This window comes from Gallus gallus, chromosome 28, assembly GCF_016699485.2.
Source record: "Gallus gallus isolate bGalGal1 chromosome 28, bGalGal1.mat.broiler.GRCg7b, whole genome shotgun sequence".
Classification (NCBI taxonomy): Eukaryota; Metazoa; Chordata; class Aves; order Galliformes; family Phasianidae; genus Gallus; species Gallus gallus.
The window spans coordinates 1,593,919-1,610,862 of NC_052559.1; the positions used below are offsets into that span (position 1 = coordinate 1,593,919).

At 61.7% G+C, this 16,944-nt stretch overlaps 1 protein-coding gene across 13 annotated transcripts in view; it reads left to right on the plus strand.

The window, feature by feature from the left end:
- UNC13A (unc-13 homolog A) overlaps nucleotides 1–16,731 on the plus strand; it is a 28,489-nt gene extending 11,758 nt beyond the window's left edge. For 3 of the 13 annotated variants that reach the window (XM_015299746.4, XM_015299745.4, XM_015299752.4), the window contains 30 exons: nucleotides 107–326; nucleotides 839–1,066; nucleotides 1,424–1,565; nucleotides 1,696–1,865; nucleotides 2,058–2,173; nucleotides 2,257–2,420; nucleotides 2,572–2,734; nucleotides 4,217–4,285; nucleotides 4,376–4,465; nucleotides 4,544–4,678; nucleotides 4,833–4,966; nucleotides 5,303–5,388; nucleotides 5,563–5,689; nucleotides 5,779–5,875; nucleotides 5,969–6,112; nucleotides 6,272–6,355; nucleotides 6,586–6,663; nucleotides 6,866–6,954; nucleotides 7,041–7,193; nucleotides 7,412–7,535; nucleotides 9,064–9,069; nucleotides 10,844–10,882; nucleotides 11,620–11,649; nucleotides 12,449–12,505; nucleotides 12,600–12,680; nucleotides 12,773–12,920; nucleotides 13,368–13,424; nucleotides 14,393–14,485; nucleotides 14,568–14,727; nucleotides 15,270–16,721. In XM_015299746.4, coding sequence (XP_015155232.2) covers nucleotides 107–326; nucleotides 839–1,066; nucleotides 1,424–1,565; nucleotides 1,696–1,865; nucleotides 2,058–2,173; nucleotides 2,257–2,420; nucleotides 2,572–2,734; nucleotides 4,217–4,285; nucleotides 4,376–4,465; nucleotides 4,544–4,678; nucleotides 4,833–4,966; nucleotides 5,303–5,388; nucleotides 5,563–5,689; nucleotides 5,779–5,875; nucleotides 5,969–6,112; nucleotides 6,272–6,355; nucleotides 6,586–6,663; nucleotides 6,866–6,954; nucleotides 7,041–7,193; nucleotides 7,412–7,535; nucleotides 9,064–9,069; nucleotides 10,844–10,882; nucleotides 11,620–11,649; nucleotides 12,449–12,505; nucleotides 12,600–12,680; nucleotides 12,773–12,920; nucleotides 13,368–13,424; nucleotides 14,393–14,485; nucleotides 14,568–14,727; nucleotides 15,270–15,558 — 3,573 coding nt within the window. In that variant the 3' untranslated portion in view covers nucleotides 15,559–16,721. Of the gene's footprint in view, nucleotides 1–106; nucleotides 327–838; nucleotides 1,067–1,423; nucleotides 1,566–1,695; nucleotides 1,866–2,057; nucleotides 2,174–2,256; nucleotides 2,421–2,571; nucleotides 2,735–4,216; nucleotides 4,286–4,375; nucleotides 4,466–4,543; nucleotides 4,679–4,832; nucleotides 4,967–5,302; nucleotides 5,389–5,562; nucleotides 5,690–5,778; nucleotides 5,876–5,968; nucleotides 6,113–6,271; nucleotides 6,356–6,585; nucleotides 6,664–6,865; nucleotides 6,955–7,040; nucleotides 7,194–7,411; nucleotides 7,536–9,063; nucleotides 9,070–10,843; nucleotides 10,883–11,619; nucleotides 11,650–12,448; nucleotides 12,506–12,599; nucleotides 12,681–12,772; nucleotides 12,921–13,367; nucleotides 13,425–14,392; nucleotides 14,486–14,567; nucleotides 14,728–15,269 lie in introns of all 13 variants that reach the window. The other 10 variants (XM_025144374.3, XM_015299747.4, XM_025144376.3 and 7 more) reach the window with 7 other exon arrangements.
- The last annotated feature ends 213 nt before the right edge of the window (nucleotides 16,732–16,944 follow it).

The window sequence follows — 16,944 nt, forward strand, 5'->3', positions numbered from 1 at the left end:
TGTCGATGGGATCGGGATGGCAGTGCCCATGTGGCCACCGCTCTAACTCAGGAACATTGAGCCACTTGCATGGGCTCTTCACCCTCTCTCTTCCCCCCTCGCCCAGAAAAATCATGTTTACAAGAAGACCCTGCAAGCCTTAGTGTACCCCATCTCCTGCACCACGCCCCACAACTTCGAGGTGTGGACGGCCACCACCCCCACCTACTGCTACGAGTGCGAGGGGCTGCTGTGGGGCATCGCCCGCCAGGGCATGCGCTGCGCCGAGTGCGGTGTCAAGTGCCATGAGAAGTGCCAGGACCTGCTCAACGCCGACTGCCTGCAGAGTGAGCATCGTCTGCTTCTCCCTCCCATATCGCTGTGGGGTGGCATGGAGGGAGGTGGCAGTGATTCGGGAGGTGGGGTCCTGCTGTGCGCTTGGGGTGAGCAGCACAGACGTGACATGGCAGTGGGGTAAAGCTGCCCAGGATTGGGGGCAGTGGGCAGAGAGGGGGCTGTCCCCTTGTGAAGCCCTCGTGAGGCCCCAGCTGCAGTACTGTGGCCAGCTCTGGGTCCCCATTCCCCCCTCCACAGTGGAGCTGTGGGATCGGGACCAGAGGAGGGCCATGAAGATGCTCAAAGCATGGAGCACCTCTGCTATGGAGGGAAGCTGATGGAGCTGGGGTCGTTTGGCTATGGGGAGACCTCATTGCAGCCTGATCTGGTGGGGGACACCCAGCCCACAGCAGGGGGTCGAGCTGGATGGGCTTTAACGTCCCCTCCAACCTAAGCGGTTCTATGAGTCTATGATGATTCTATGATCTGTCCCCCCGTGCCATCTGTCACTGTCCTCCCCCAGGGGCGGCGGAGAAGAGCTCCAAGCACGGAGCTGAGGATCGCACGCAGAACATCATCATGGTGCTGAAAGACCGCATGAAGATCCGCGAGCGCAACAAGCCGGAGATCTTCGAGCTGATCCAGGAGGTGTTTGGGGTCACCAAGACCACGCACACGCAGCAGATGAAGGCGGTGAAGCAGAGCGTCCTGGACGGCACCTCCAAGTGGTCGGCCAAGATCAGCATCACGGGTACATCACCTCCCACGGGGACACTGCATCCCCGCTGCTCCCATCATGGGACATCCCTGTGGGCACAGCTCTTGCCTCCCCTAACTGCATCCCCTATAAGCTACAGCATTTGGGGTGAGAGTGGGGATACAGCAGCGCCAGCCCTTGGAGACGTCACCATCCCTGTGCACAAGGACACTGTGTGTCCCAGCTGCTCATCCTGCAGAGTGGCTTTGGGGGGACTTCGGGTGCTCAGCGTGGGGACCTCAGCATGGGGACCTCAGCACTGACTTTGCTCTTTGTTTGTTGTCTCCTCTGTGCTGCGTGTGGTTGGTGTGGATGGGCGTCTGTGCCGCACTGTGCTGTGCCTTGCTGCAGTGGTTTGTGCCCAGGGCCTGCAAGCAAAGGATAAGACGGGCTCCAGTGACCCCTATGTGACCGTCCAGGTTGGAAAGACGAAAAAAAGGACTAAAACCATCTATGGCAATCTCAACCCGGTCTGGGAGGAGAATTTCCATTTGTAAGTTGGGTGGTGGGGTGGCAGGGAGCTGTCTGGAGGGGGTCCACAGGAGATGGGGCTGTCCCTGGTTCTGGGCAAACTGAGGCACGTTTCCCCGCTCATCCTGGTCCCCACTCCCCTCTCCCTGCAGTGAGTGCCATAACTCCTCCGACCGCATCAAAGTCCGTGTCTGGGATGAGGATGACGACATCAAGTCCCGCGTCAAGCAGCGCTTCAAGAGGGAGTCCGACGACTTCCTGGGCCAAACCATCATCGAGGTGCGGACGCTGAGCGGGGAGATGGACGTCTGGTACAACCTGGGTGAGTGCCGTGCCGGGGATGGCAACCCTCACCCTACTGTGAAGGGGTGGGGGATGCTGCCAAAAGCATCGTTTCCTATTGGGGTCATGGGGGAACTGAGGCACCGAGAGGAGTCCCACTGTGCCCTGGACCCTCCGCAGTGGGGTGGCTTTGGGGTGCTCTGGGGGTCTCACGCTCTCTGTGCCCCCCTAGACAAGCGGACGGACAAGTCGGCCGTGTCGGGAGCCATCCGGCTGCACATCAGCGTGGAGATCAAGGGCGAGGAGAAGGTGGCCCCGTACCACGTGCAGTACACGTGTCTGCACGAGGTGAGCACCACGTGGACCCCATCACCCACACCGCGCTGCCCCCGACCCCGGGGCGGTAACGGGACCCTCGCGTGTGCCCCCAGAACCTCTTCCACTTCGTGACGGATTTACAAAACAACGGCGTGGTGAAGATCCCCGACGCCAAAGGGGACGACGCCTGGAAGGTGTACTTCGATGAGACGGCGCAAGAGATCGTGGATGAGTTTGCCATGCGCTATGGGGTGGAATCCATCTACCAGGCCATGACGTGAGTCCTTCGCTGCCCCACACCTCGCTGCCCTTCGCGCTCCCAGCCTTGCCTTTGGTGCCCGTGCGCACACATCCCCACGTACCCCAAAGACCCCGTTCCCGATGTATGCCCCCCAGACAAGCAGCCCATCTCCCACTTCTTCCCGCAGGCACTTTGCTTGCCTCTCCTCCAAATACATGTGCCCGGGGGTGCCGGCGGTGATGAGCACCCTCCTCGCCAACATCAACGCTTACTACGCCCACACCACCGCCTCCACCAACGTCTCCGCCTCTGACCGCTTTGCCGCTTCCAATTTCGGGGTAAGTCCGATGGTGCGTAAACACTCCTTCCTTCTTCTTCTCTCTTCTCTGGGGAGGGGGTGGGGGGCAAAAAGGAGGCGAATGGGGCCGCGCAAGGCAGCTCCTGACCCGACGGCACGGGGCAGCGGGGTTTGGGAACCAAAATTCATCCCTCTCTTGTGCTATGGGACGGACATTTTCTGCTGGGGAAAGTCGAAATTTGCTCACAGAGTTGCTCTGGTTGGGTTGAAGTGCCTTCAGTGGGGCGGCAGTGCAGTTCACAATGCCAGTGCCAAACGGGAGCTTTGCACGGCCCCACGCGCACCGGGTGCGATCCCAAACCGCCGCAAACTCACCCGGCTGTGCCAGCACCCATGGGTGCCACGCTGAGTTTGCTCCGGGGATGGGTGCATCCACGGGGACACGGGCGAGGAGGGGGCTGTGCTCCCACCCCAGCTACCCCTGCGTCCCCCTGTGCGGGCGCTATGGGGTCGGAGCTCAGCCTCGGTTAGGGCGAAGGGTAGCGAGAGCCGTGCGGCAGGAGGAGACCACACGAAAGAACAAAACCAACCTTTTTCTCTTAATGTGGAGGGTTTTAAAAACTTTGTTTCTTTCTCTTTTTTTAGAGAGCCTAAAGGTTGGGTCCTAAAGTGCCCGGCCGTGCCGCTTTATCCCCGAGCACCTGGCGGGTCCGATTTAAGCGCGCTGCAGCCGTTGGGTGCCGGGGACCGAGCGCGGCTCCGAAGGTTTGCAGGACAGCCCAGCCCTGGTGCGGCTGACACGGGGGTGTCCAACCCCCCCAGCATAGGTGCACCCAAAGTGCTTCTCCATTTGGGGCAAAGCAGTTGCTTTGCCTCCATCTCAGATGCCGAATTTGCAGCCCGGTGTGGGCTGGCATCCCTTCACCCCATGGCTGGGAGATGAATGTATGCCCTAAAGCCACTCATTCCCGAAGGAACCCACCAGCCCATGATGTTCCATCCACGCAGCCTGGGCAGACCCCAAACAGCCCAGGAGCATCTGACTCCCGGGATCCCCCTTGACTTGTGTTGAAACAGCTCAACCTCAAAGCCTGAAATGCAGCACCCCACACTGCTCTCCCCGCACTCTTTTTTCCTGCTCTCTTTGGGGCTGCACCACGGGGAGAAGCAATCCTACCACACGCTCCATGCTCTGCTCTGAGCCCAGGGAGGGCAGGGGTACCCCATCCTGCTCCAGCACACAGAGAGAGCTGAAGGGATGCAGGAGTGCATCCCACACCGAGCGGTCCCCATCCGCGCTCTGCCAGGACCACGTGTGCCTTGGAGCCACTGAGAGCTGCCAGAGAGCCCCAGAGAGCATGGGCTGCCCCAACCACAGGGCTGGTGGAGGTGGGAGGGCCAGCGGGACGTCAGGACGGAAGGATGACAGGACAGTAGGACAGAAATGAGAGGGTTGGGGTACGGGTGCAGCGGGGAGGGGGCGGCCCCAACCTCCATCCCCACGTTCACCCGTCCCCGGGGCGTCTCTCTGCAGAAAGAACGCTTCGTCAAACTCCTCGACCAGCTGCACAACTCCCTGCGCATCGACCTCTCCATGTACCGGGTAAGGCACTGCTGTGCCTCAGTTTCCCCACCCGGGCAATAGGGTCCGCTCTCATCCCCCAACATGTGACTCTTCTCTCCCCCCTGGCAGAACAACTTCCCTGCCAGCAGTCCTGAGCGGCTGCAGGACCTCAAGTCCACAGTGGATTTGCTGACCAGCATCACCTTTTTCCGGATGAAGGTATTTGCTCCTTCCACACTGGCAGCTTTGGGGTGGGGGCTGCTGGCCCTGCTGCAGCCCTACCGCCATCCCACACAGGTCCAGGAGCTGCAGAGCCCACCCCGAGCCAGCCAGGTGGTGAAGGACTGCGTGAAGGCGTGCCTCAACTCCACCTATGAATACATCTTCAACAACTGCCACGAGCTCTACAGCCGCGAGTACCAGACCGACCCGGTGCGTGGGACCCCACTGCTGCCCCACATCCATCCCTTCTCCTTCCCTTCTCCCAGCGATGCTCCCCCTGTGCTCCACCGTGGAGGTGAGCCCAATGGGGCCAATGGGTGACCAGTGGGTAACCAGAGCCTCCACTGCATCCCTGTTGCTCCAGAACAAGAAAGGTGAGGTGCCCCCCGAGGAGCAGGGGCCCAGCATCAAAAACCTGGATTTCTGGTCCAAGCTCATCACCCTGATCGTGTCCATTATTGAGGAGGACAAGAACTCCTACACGCCCTGCCTGAACCAGTGAGTAACCAATTGATCACCGATTTATAGGGAAAGGAACACTCAGGATCACGTGGTGCCAACCAGGTTGAGTTTGGATGTGGGGTGTAACATCCATTCTACCGATGGGAAAAATGAGGCATGTGGGGTGGAGGTTGGGGTTGGCTCTCCAAGGCACATGTGATGGACAGAAGTTGGGGTTGGCTCTCCAAGCTGTGTGATGGACAGAAGTTGGGGTTGGCCTCAATAAGTCGTGTGATGAGCAGAGGTTGGGGTTGGCTCTCCAAGCTGTGTGATGGACAGAGGTTGGAGTTCACCTCTCCAAGGCTTTGCGGGGTCCTTCCCACCCCACACCAGGTTCCCCCAGGAGCTGAACGTTGGGAAGATCAGCGCCGAGGTGATGTGGAACCTCTTTGCCCAGGACATGAAGTACGCGATGGAGGGTGAGTGCCACCTCGAGCAGCATGGGGATCCCCTTGCGCCCCTCCTCAACACCTCCAAGAAGCCCTCCCATCTTCTCCCCATCATTTTTGGAGTCACCCAACACCCCCCCTTCCTCCAACTCCCAAAGATTTGGGGCTGGGTGAGACCACCCTGCTCTCCCCTTCCCCACGCAGAGCACGACAAGCACCGCCTGTGCAAGAGCGCGGACTACATGAACCTGCACTTCAAGGTGAAGTGGCTGTACAACGAGTACGTCACCGAGCTGCCCTCCTTCAAGAGCCGCGTCCCGGAGTACCCCGCGTGAGTGCAGCTCCTGGGGGGGGGCGGTGGTGGGCACGGGATGGATCTGTGCCCCCGTGCTGACTGCGCTCACCGTGCACCCGTTGCAGATGGTTCGAGCCCTTTGTTATCCAGTGGTTGGATGAGAACGAGGAGGTGTCGCGGGATTTCCTGCACGGAGCGCTGGAGCGCGACAAGAAGGATGGGGTGAGGTCAATGGGCACGGGATGCGATCCCGCTGTGTGCTCATGGGGCCGGGAGCCCTCACCCCAATGCCCCCCATCTCTCCCCCCCCCACAGTTCCAGCAGACGTCGGAGCACGCGCTCTTCTCCTGCTCCGTGGTGGACGTCTTCTCCCAGCTCAACCAGAGCTTTGAGATCATCAAGAAACTCGAGTGCCCCGACCCGCAGATTGTTGGGCACTACATGCGGAGGTTTGCCAAGGTGGGCACCTGGAAGGGGTCTCATACCCTCGGGACCCCAACCCTACTGTGCTGCCTGGCATTTCCTCACAACTCCTTCCCCAAATGTACCATGCGCGGGGGGTTCCATCGCCGCTGTGGGACTCACATCTCCTTCTCTCCCTCCTTCCTCTGGGTGCAGACCATCAGCAACGTGCTGCTGCAGTACGCCGAGATCATCTCCAAGGATTTCGCCTCATACTGCTCCAAGGAGAAGGAGAAAGTGGTGACGTACCTCCCTTCTGCTCCTGCTGTCCCCACGCAGTGGCTGTCACTTAGTTGTCACTTAGTTCCACTGTGGTCCCCATGGCTCACGTCCTCAGTCTTGTCTGATGGAGGTCTCCAAAATATATGTCGGTGCCATGGGGCTGCAGTGACCCTGCGTGGGATGGTGGGCCTCCATGGGGCTGTTGCAGCCATGAGCACTGGTGCTGACCCCAAATCCTGCCCCTACAGCCCTGCATCCTGATGAACAACATCCAGCAGCTCCGCGTCCAGCTGGAGAAGATGTTCGAGGCCATGGGGGGGAAGGAGGTGCGTAGTGGGGGTCTCAGGGTGGGGAGTATGGGGAGAGGATGGAGCTTTTCCCCGTGGAGTGGTCCCCAGTTCCTCATTTCTGCATGAGTTCCCCCATGGCATCACACCAGACCTTGCCCAGGGATGAATGTGGGGCGCACAGTGAGCCCCCAGCGTTGGGCTAGGGGATCTGATGTCTGCCCCAAATTGTACCCCCAAGCTGGACACAGAAGCCAGTGACATCTTAAAGGAGCTGCAGGTGAAGCTCAACAACGTCCTGGATGAGCTGAGCCGAGTGTTTGCCACCAGGTGAGGGGACATGGGGTGTGGGGATCATGGCCATGCTGGGGGTCCTGCGGGGGAGCGCTGACCCCCCTGGTCGCTGCCGTCCTCAGCTTCCAGCCCCACATTGAGGAATGCGTCAAGCAGATGGGGGACATCCTGAGCCAGGTGAAGGGCACTGGCAATGTCCCCGCCAGCACCTGCAGCAGCGTGGCACAGGATGCTGACAACGTCCTGCAGCCCATCATGGACCTGCTGGACAGCAAGTGAGTGGGACCCCCACATCCCCAACATGGAGGACCAGTAGGGTTGTGTTGGCCATGCATGAGGTGACACTGGGATTCCATGCTGGGACATCAGCCATGACCTCCAGACCCTGTGTCCCCAACTTTGAAGCACGGAAAGCCAACAGGGTTGGGTTGGCTGTGCATGGGGTGGCACTGGGGTGCCGTGCAGGGATGTCAACCCCATTCCCACCCTACAGCCTGACACTCTTCGCCAAGATCTGCGAGAAGACAGTGCTGAAGCGCGTGCTAAAGGAGCTCTGGAAGCTGGTGATGAACACCATGGAGAAGACCATCGTGCTGCCACCGCTCACCGACCAGACGGTGAGTGATGGGATGGGGTGGGGGCACGGAGCTGTGGCTGTTGGATCCGTGATGGGGCACAGGAGTTGGTGGCCTCCCCAGGTGTGTCCCCAGCTCATGGCTGGGGAAAGGACACAGGAAGGAATGGCCAACTGAGATGTAAGGTTAGGGGATGGAGTTAGAGTTAGGGGCTGGGTCAGGGGTTAGGGTTGGAACTGGGGTTAGGGGTAGGATTGGGGTTAGGGTTAGAGTTGGGATTCAGGGTTAGGGTTAGGGTTGGGATTAGGGGTTAGATTTAGGCTTAGGGTTTGGGTTTGGGTTAGAGTTAGGGTTGGGACCGAAGTTAAGGGTTCTGGTTAGGGTTAGGTTTTGGGTAGCTGGGGTGAGTTAAAGTTGGTGTTGGTGTTGGAGCCTGGCTAGCTCCATCAGCAGAGCTTGGGAGTCTTAATCCCGGGGCTGTAGGCTCTGGTTCCCCCTTGTTGGAATACCACCTTCCTGCCATGGTGGCATCAGGAGGCATCCAGCCATGTCCTGCCATCCTTCCCTCCATGCCCTGTCCTGGGAAAATGAATGTGGAGATGGTGGGGATAGAGGGGGCTTTGCCATGGGGTTGGCAGCGTTTGGATGGGGTAACACAGGGTTGGGGTAACACAGGGATGGGGTGGCACAGGAATGGGGTAACACAGGGATGGGGTAACACAGGGTTGGGGTAACACAGGGATGGGGTGGCACAGGAATGGGGTAACACAGGGTTGGGGTAACACAGGGATGGGGTGACACAGGGATGGGGTGACAGAGGGATGGGGTAACACAGGGTTGGGGTAACACAGGGATGGGGTGGCACAGGAATGGGGTAACACAGGGATAGGGTGACAGAGGGATGGGGTAACACAGGGTTGGGGTAACACAGGGATGGGGTGACACAGGGATGGGGTGACACAGGGATGGGTGCGAAGCCCAGCAATGGTTCTTGCATGGAGAGAGAATGTCTGCAGTCTCCGTGTCGCAGTGCTGCATCCGTCCTCCCCACATGCAGCAATGTGGGGCTCCTGGGCAGGGATGGGGATGTCCCCAAATTGTGTGACCACAGGGTTTTGTCACTGTCAGAGCTGGGATCGGGCTCTCATCTGGAGCCACCTCTGCAGGGCTGTGGGGCTCTGTGTGCTGTGTCTGTGCCTCTGGCTCTGCCCCCATCCTGGTCCTTGTCCCCATCCCGGGCCCTACCCAACCCACCACATGTAGCTCTGCCGTGGGGCAGTGGCAGCGCTCGCTGTGCCATGGGGTGGTGACAGGGACGTGCAGATGGTTCGAGGCCCCACTGGACCATGTTTGCCAGCCCTGGAAGTGTGGGGCTGAGGCTGAGCCCTGTAACTCTGGGTCCCCCTGGGCTGCATCCCCACTGCAGCAGGGAAGGTGGGAGCGAGTGGGATGGGGACAGGAGGACCGTAATGTGATGGGCAGGGTCTGGCACTGGGCACCGTCACATCCAATGGGGACACTCATGTCACGGTTGTTCTCTCCACTTGCTCCGCTCGCCTCTCAATGGCAGATGATTGTAAGTACGGCGGCTCCATGTCTGTCTGTCTGTCTGTCCGCTGTGTGTCGGTCCTGGCCTCGCCGGTTCCTGTCCCGCGTGGCTGCCCGTGCTCTGCCCGTCCCCTCACTGCCCGCTTGGCACCGACCCCAGTGGGGATTTGGGGTTGGACAGATTCGGGGCGCCTGGATTTGGAGTCAGCGTGGAGAGGGGATGGCAACGGGCAGCGCCACGTGTATGGGGACAGCCAAGCTGACCCCGTCGTCTTGCTCTGTTTTGGGGTGGGAGAGGGACACTGGCTGTGGGATCAGGGTGGGCAGGGCCGCTCTGCACCCCGCGTGCCTCAGTTTCCCCGTAGGGTCTGGCCGGGCTGTGGGCACAGTGGGGGCTGAGGGCAGAGGCGTTCCCTGCCTGCAGTGAGGAGCAATTGGGACACGAGGTGTTGGCCAGGAGGTTGGCAGGAGGCACGAGGCTCTGCCCTGGGCAGGATATGGGATCGGCGCTGCTCTGGTCCCTTGCACGGCTTGGACCCAGCGGTTTCCTTCTGTCCTCTTCTGCTCTGTCTGGGGCCGTCTCTGTAGGACACAAGGTCCCCCCGTTCCCCATCGCTCCATACCTCAGTTTCCCCCCAGGTCACAACCCTTCCTGGTAGCCCTGCTTGACCCAACCATGCTGCTCATCCCCACCCCCCACAGGCTCCCCACACAACCCCCTCTAATGCTCCCTCCTCATCCTCATGCCCCAGAACGCACCCCCAGAGGCTGCTCACAACTCCCCATGTGGCCCTGCGGCATCCCATGGGGACCAGTCCTCTACAGGCCCAGCATCCCAATAGGAATCAGTCCCCCACTGACCCAGCATCCCAATGAGGACCAACACCCATAGTTTCAGCATCCCGGTGCGGTGGACCAGTTCCCCATTTGTGCAGCATCCATCATCCCAGTGGGGACCAGCTGGCCCAGCATCCCATGGGGACCATTCCTCCACTGACCCGGCATCCCAGCAGGAATCGATCCCCTACGAGCCCAGCGTTCCAATTAGGACCCGTTGCTCATCAGGCCAGCATCCTAGAGAGACCGGTGTCCCACTGGCCCAGCAATCCATGGGGCCAGCTCTCTCTGAGCCTGATATCCCACGGGTTCCAGTCCCTCCCTGACCCAACATCCCAGCAGGAACCAGTCCCCTATGAGCCCAGTGGGGACCAGTGGCTCATCAGCCCATCCTCCCAGCAGGAATCAGTCCCCCACAGGTCCAGCATCCCAGCGTTGGGATCAGGTCTCTGGTGGCACAACATCCAGCATCCCACAGAGACCGCTGTCCCACTGAGCCAGCATCTCAGCAGTGAGCAGTTGCTCATCAGCCCAGCATCCCGGTGGGACCAGTTCCCTGCTAACCCAGCATCCTATGGGGACCAGCCCTCTCTGAGCCTGGTATCCCACAGTCACCAACACCGGTCCTTCATTGACTCAGCATCCCAACAGGGACCAACCCCCATGGGCCCAGCATCACAGCATGGGCACCAGTTCCCCATTGGTGCAACATCCCAGTGGGGAATGCCTGGCCCAGCATCCTGTAGGGACTGGTGTCCCATTGACCCCCATGGGTACCATTCCCCAGTGGTGCAACATCCAGCATCCCACAAGGACTGGTGTCCCGCTGACTCCCCTGGGGACCTGTCCCCATCATCCCCAGCCATCCTTAAGGAGCTCAGTGATGCCCTCGCTTTACCCATATCCCCTCCACGTCCCATCCCACGCCGTCCCCCATTGCTCACCCTCTGACATTGCTTCTACAGGGCACGCTCTTGAGAAAACATGGCAAAGGGACAGAGAAGGTAAATAGCCCGTGGGCTCCGTGTGTGTCCTCGCCCCGTGGCCGCCCTGGTGGCCCCGTGGTCACCGGGTTTGTCCGTGCTTCCTCTTGTCGTGCTGTCTGGATGTGGCGTGGTGTGGTGTGGCTCTGTGCCGTGTTGTCCCGGAGCTGTGCGGGATGGGGCAGCGCCCCACGTCTGTGTTTGGTTGAGGGGGGGAAGGGGGGGTGGAAGAGTGTTTTCCCCATGGGTGGGTTTGTGCCATGTTTACCCCATGGGTGGGTTTGTGGGGCGTTAGGTGTGGGGCGTGTGGCTCAGCATCCATATGGGTGCCAGAACAGGAGGGCACAAACCTACCCCATTGCTGTGGGTGTAGGGCTCGGTGTGTTCCGGGATCCCATGGATCTCCGACCTCACCCCCGGCAGAGCTCACTGAGCCCCCCAGACCTCCCCGTTCTCCAGGCAGACCCCCATCCATGGGGACCCTCCCCCTATCCAGGTGCTCCCCACACCGTGTGGTGCTCACATACCCCAAAACTGGGTGCCACGAAGAGCCGTGCTGGCACTGCCACAGCTCCTGCCCCCGATGTCTCCATGCTGTGACCCATAGAGGACAGCATCTCCTGCCCCACATTGCCTCAGTGCAGTCTTCCATCCCCCAGCCCCATAGGTGGGGGGCACCGAGCCCACCCCATAGGGCTAAGACCTGGCACGCTCGCCGCTGGGGCCCCCAGTAACTGTCCCTTGCTCTTCTTTTCCAGAGCAGGGTGAAGCTGCCCAGTCACACTGAAGTAAGGACACAGCTCGTCTCCTCCCGTCCTTGCCCCATGTGCTGTGGGGTGGGGGGGTCCCGCTCTGTACCGTGTCCCGTTGGGCTCCGTTTGAGTGACAGCTGCGTCCCTATGGGGGGGACAGGGCCAGCAAGAGAAGGGTTAATGAGGCAGGAGTGGGCCACGAAGGGTTAATGGGGGCAGTAGGAAATAAAGGTATGGGGTGGTTTGTGGGGTTTCTCGTTGCTGGGGGGGGGGACTGGAACTGCTGGTGCTGGGGGGGGAGCTGGTGGTCGTGGCTCTGCCCCAGTTTGCCCCATTGCACACTGGAATGGAGCCGGAGCTCAGCTTCTGTGGGGTGACCCCATGCTGTGGGGCTGCGCTCCTCGGGGTCGTGCCAGTGGGGCTTTGCGTCCCCACTCGTGGAGGTGGCACAACGTGGGGCACTGTGGGGACCGCTGACACCCACCCATGGTGTCCCCTGGGGGTGTCCCAAGGTCTGGAACCCCCCGGGGTTGGGGTTAGGGGGGGACAAATGCACCGTGGGGCACAGAGGAACCGTGCCAGGTGCCGGCGCCGTCCCCAGACTTCGTCCCCTTGCCCCACTCTTGGGGGGCACAGAGCAGGGATATGGGGTCACTGGTGCCAAAGTGCCACCCTGCCCTGCTGTCCCCAAACCCCGTCGCTGTGCCGTGAGTGCTCAGCTCATGGGGGTACCCAAAGGGCTCAGAGGACCCCCTGCGAGTTTGGGGGGGCGGTGCAGTCCCCCCCACAGCCCGGCCACTCACTCTCGCCGTCCCCTTCTCTCCATTCTCCGCAGGGCACGCAGATGATCTTCAACGCAGCCAAGGAGTTGGGGCAGCTCTCCAAGCTGAAGGTGGGCACTCTGAGGTCCCCTCCGCTGTGGGGTGGGGTGACGTCCCCAACGTGTCCCCACTCTGAGCCTTTGTGTCCCCCCCCCCCTCCCCCAGGACCACATGGTGCGGGAGGAAGCCAAGAGCCTGACCCCCAAACAGTGCGCGGTGGTGGAGTTGGCGTTGGACACCATCAAGGTGAGGGCGGTGTGGGGTGGATGGGGACGGCACCGCCCCCATGGGAACACCACGCTGAGCCCCCCCCCGCCCCACACCTCCCTCCCCCACAGCAATACTTCCACGCTGGCGGTGTGGGGCTGAAGAAGACCTTCCTGGAGAAGAGCCCCGACCTGCAGTCGCTGCGCTACGCGCTGTCCCTGTACACGCAGGCCACCGACCTGCTCATCAAAACCTTCGTGCAGACGCAGACATCACAAGGTACGACCCTCCCCACCCCCCCACATCCCACCCCCCCCCCCGACCCACAACCACACCCCTTACGGGGCCGGAGCACGGGGGTCCGTAGGGCCATGGGTGTGAGGATGGCGTGGGCTCTCCCTGCTGTGTGCTCTGTGGATGAATGGGACCGTGGGGAGCTCAGCGCCCCCTCCCCCCCAGCGCCACGTCTGTCTGTGCGTCCCCCTCCCCACACCAGGACGTCCGTCCGTCCGTCTGTCCTGTGGGTCCCCCCAGCCCCCCTGGGTGCTCCGTGTCGCCGCAGTGTCGTCCGCCAGCGCTGATCTCTCTTTCTCTCTCTTTCTGTTCCTCCCCCCCACCCCTCTTTTTGCTGTTCCCCCCCCCCCCCCCCAACACACGCTGTCTCCCTCCTCTCTCCGTCCGCTCTGTGCTGTGTCTTCGTCTCTTTCTCTCTCTCCTCCCCAATAGTCCATGGTGGAAAAGGTGTTAGGTTTACCCTTAGTGAAGAGATTTATCCTGAGAAGGGTACGTGCACCGCTCACTCCCCCCAGCACCCCTCTGCCTCTCCCCCCGAGATGTGCCCCCCCCCCTCCCAGCCTCACAGGGCCGCTTTGGGCTGAACTGGGGGGAGTTTGGGGGCATTGACCCCTTCCCCATCCCCACAGCCTGGGGTTGGGATGTGAGCTCAGGGCACCCCGGTGCTGCTGCGGGGGGGGGGGGCACACACAACCCATTTCCCCCCACCCTATTGCCATAAGGACCATTACCGCCTCGAGGAATGAGCGCAGCCTCCCCTATGGGCCCTGCTTGGCCTCCCGCACACCTTCAGGGGGGAGGGATGGGTCTGCACCCCCTGCTTGGCGTCCCGCACTCAGACCCCCCCTCCATCACTCCATTCTGGCTCAGCATGGCACTGCCCATGGGGACGGGGTGCCGGGTGGGGGCAGAGGATGGAGTATGGTTGTGCCCCCCTCCGTGCCGTGCTGGAACACGTGGGGACGTCCTCCTCCTGTTGAATGCCCTGAGCCTGCATTGCCCCCCACCCTCCTTCACCCATGGGTGCATGCACAGCTCGGGGTGGGGGGGGAGGTCGCAGGTCACCGAGTCCCCCCCGCTGTGGGGCAGCCCCATAGCTTTGGTGGTGGCCCAGGGGTACACTGAGCACTGTCATCTTCGCGTCCCCCGCCATGGGGGTCCCACCCCATCCCCCCCAGGCACTCTTGGGTGAGGAGGGGAAGGGGTTTGGGACCCACTGATGGGGAGGGGACAGCAGTGTCCCTGCTGCCAGCCCCGGCTGTCCCCAGTGGTGGCTGCCCCCCATCGCCCCATGGGGTCACGTTGGGGCAAACGCCGCTGTCCGCGGTGCTGAACCCCCCGCTGTCCCCGCGTCACCTGCCCCACTGCAGTGGTCTTGGGGGCGGGCAGGGGACAAGAGGGGACAAGAGGGGACAGCACCGAGGGCTGGCACTCACCCTCCCCCCTCGGCCACGCAGGATCCGGAGTGGAGGACCCCGTTGGGGAAGTGTCCATCCACATGGAGCTCTTCACCCACCCCGGCACTGGCGAACACAAAGTCACTGTGAAAGGTGGGCACGGGAGGGTTCGGGGGGGAGAGGGGGGTTGGGGGGTGGTGACACCCCACCAACCTCACATGCCCACATGGCACAGTGGTGGCTGCCAATGACCTGAAGTGGCAGACGTCGGGCATCTTCCGGCCCTTCATTGAGGTCAACATCATCGGCCCCCACCTGAGTGACAAGAAGAGGAAATTTGCCACCAAGTCCAAGAACAACAGCTGGGCCCCCAAATACAACGAGAGCTTCCAGTTGTGAGTGGCACCTGTGGGGCACGAGGATGGTGATGTGGGGACCAGGGGATGCTGGGGACACGGGGACAAGGGCACGTTGAGGACATGGGGACACTGGGGAGGTGAGGACATCGGGGATGTGGAGACCCTGCGGATGTAGGGACGTGAGGACATTGGCGATGTGGGGATGGTGAGGACATGGGGACCCCTGGGGGCGTGGGGACAACACAGATGTGGGGAAGTGGAGACGCTGGGGATGTGGGGAGAGACGTGGGGATGCTTTGGGACATGAGACGCTGGGGACAGAAGGAGACACGGGGATGCCGGGATGCTGAGGACATGGGACAGTGGGGATGGGGGCGATGCTGGGGTTTGGGGACAGCGGAGATGTGGGGTCACTGGGGGTGTGGGGATGCTGGGGAGCTCAGGAATCTGGGGACATTGGGACTCGGGGACACCGCCCCCAGCAGGAGCCGGGGGAAAAATACAACTTATGGGGGACGCAGTGTTGTCCCAGAGCCCCTCCGTGCCAACGCCGCCCGTCTCTCACCCCTGACCCACAGCACGCTGGGGACGGAGACGGGCCCCGAGTGCTACGAGCTGCAGGTGTGCGTGAAGGATTACTGCTTCGCCCGCGAGGACCGCACGGTGGGCATCGCCGTGCTGCAGCTGCGCGACCTCCTGCAGCGGGGGGGCTGCGCCTGTTGGCTGCCCCTCGGCCGCCGCATCCACATGGACGACACCGGGCTGACCGTGCTGCGCATCCTATCCCAGCGCAACAACGACGAGGTGGCCAAGGAGTTCGTCAAGCTCAAGTCCGACACGCGCTCAGCTGAGGAGGGCAGCACTTAAATCCCACCCCCTCGCCCCCCCTCCCGCCGCCACCACCACCTCCAGCCCCACAGCGTCCCCCAGCCGTGTATAAGCCATAAGAGAGGCCACAACGGGCGGCTCCTGCCTATGGGGAGGGGGATGTGGGTGCAGCGCTGGACCCTCCCCCACACCCCATTCCTCCTTTGGCTGCCAGAAAGCACAGAGCGTCGCCATCCCACACCCACGGGGCTATAGGGCTGCACCCCAGACCGGGCGATGGGGCAGAGCTCCCCTTCCCCAGTGGAGTTTGGAGGGACCCCAAAGACCCCACCTGGCCCCCCACCTCATTGAGGGTCGTAAGGAAAGCTCTGGGCTGGGGGGGCCCGGGTGATGGCCCCTTGTCCCCATCCCTTGTACATATGTAGATAGATCTGTACATAGATGGGGCAGCTGTGCCCCGCACCCCGAAGGGCTATGGGGGCTGGGGACCCCTCCAGCTGGCGGTGGCATCACTGGGGCTGGAGGACAGGGAGCAGCCCCCAGCCCCATTCCTGTCTTCCCTGCCCCATACCCCACCCTAGGTGCCAGGGTGGGGGTGAGGGGCACTCACGTCCCATGGGCTGAGGGCACCCACCTCCGCAGCAGTGCCCACGGGACCTCCTCGGCACAAGAAAAACTCTCCCCCCTCCCTCCCCCCCCCAAGCCCAAGGACCCCTCCCCTACTCTCCATTAACCACCATTTGTGTGATCAGTGGTGTGCGTGTCTGGAGGAGGAGGGGGGCAGGAGCACAGGGTCCCACCCACAGCCAAAAGCCCCCCTCCCCAACTCAATATATACCTCTCACCCCCCCCCTCCCCCCCCCATGGACAGGGTACTCCACCCCAACCCTCCATCTCCTTTCTATAGGGTTTGCCTGGGACCAAAGGGTTTAGGTGTCCACTCTTTCTGTTCAATGTTTACACCCCTTTTCTAACTGCTGCTCCCGCGGGGGCTCAGTCCTGCCCCCCCCCCCCCCCCCCCCCCCCGTGCCCCCTTCCTACCCCCATCCTGTTTGGCATGTGATGGACACCCCACCACTCTGCTCCGTCCCTGTGTGTCTGTACCTCCCCCCATAGCAGGGGCTCCCCTGGATGCATGACAGTGAGATGTTTTGCACTATTTTGACTTTTTTGGGCTCTGTAAAAATATTTTATTATAACTGACATTAAAAAAAGAGAGGAAAAAAAAAGCACAGCCTATAATGGGGGAAGGACATCTCACAGCTAAGGTCAAACACAGAGGACCGAAGGCCCAGGGATGGTGCCTGCATCCAACCAACCCTCTGCCCCCCAGTGGAAGGGACCCATAAGGATCACTGAGCCCAACTGTTTGGGCAAAGGCAAAAGCTTCAGCCAAGGAGTTCAGTAGGATCAGCTGATACCCCC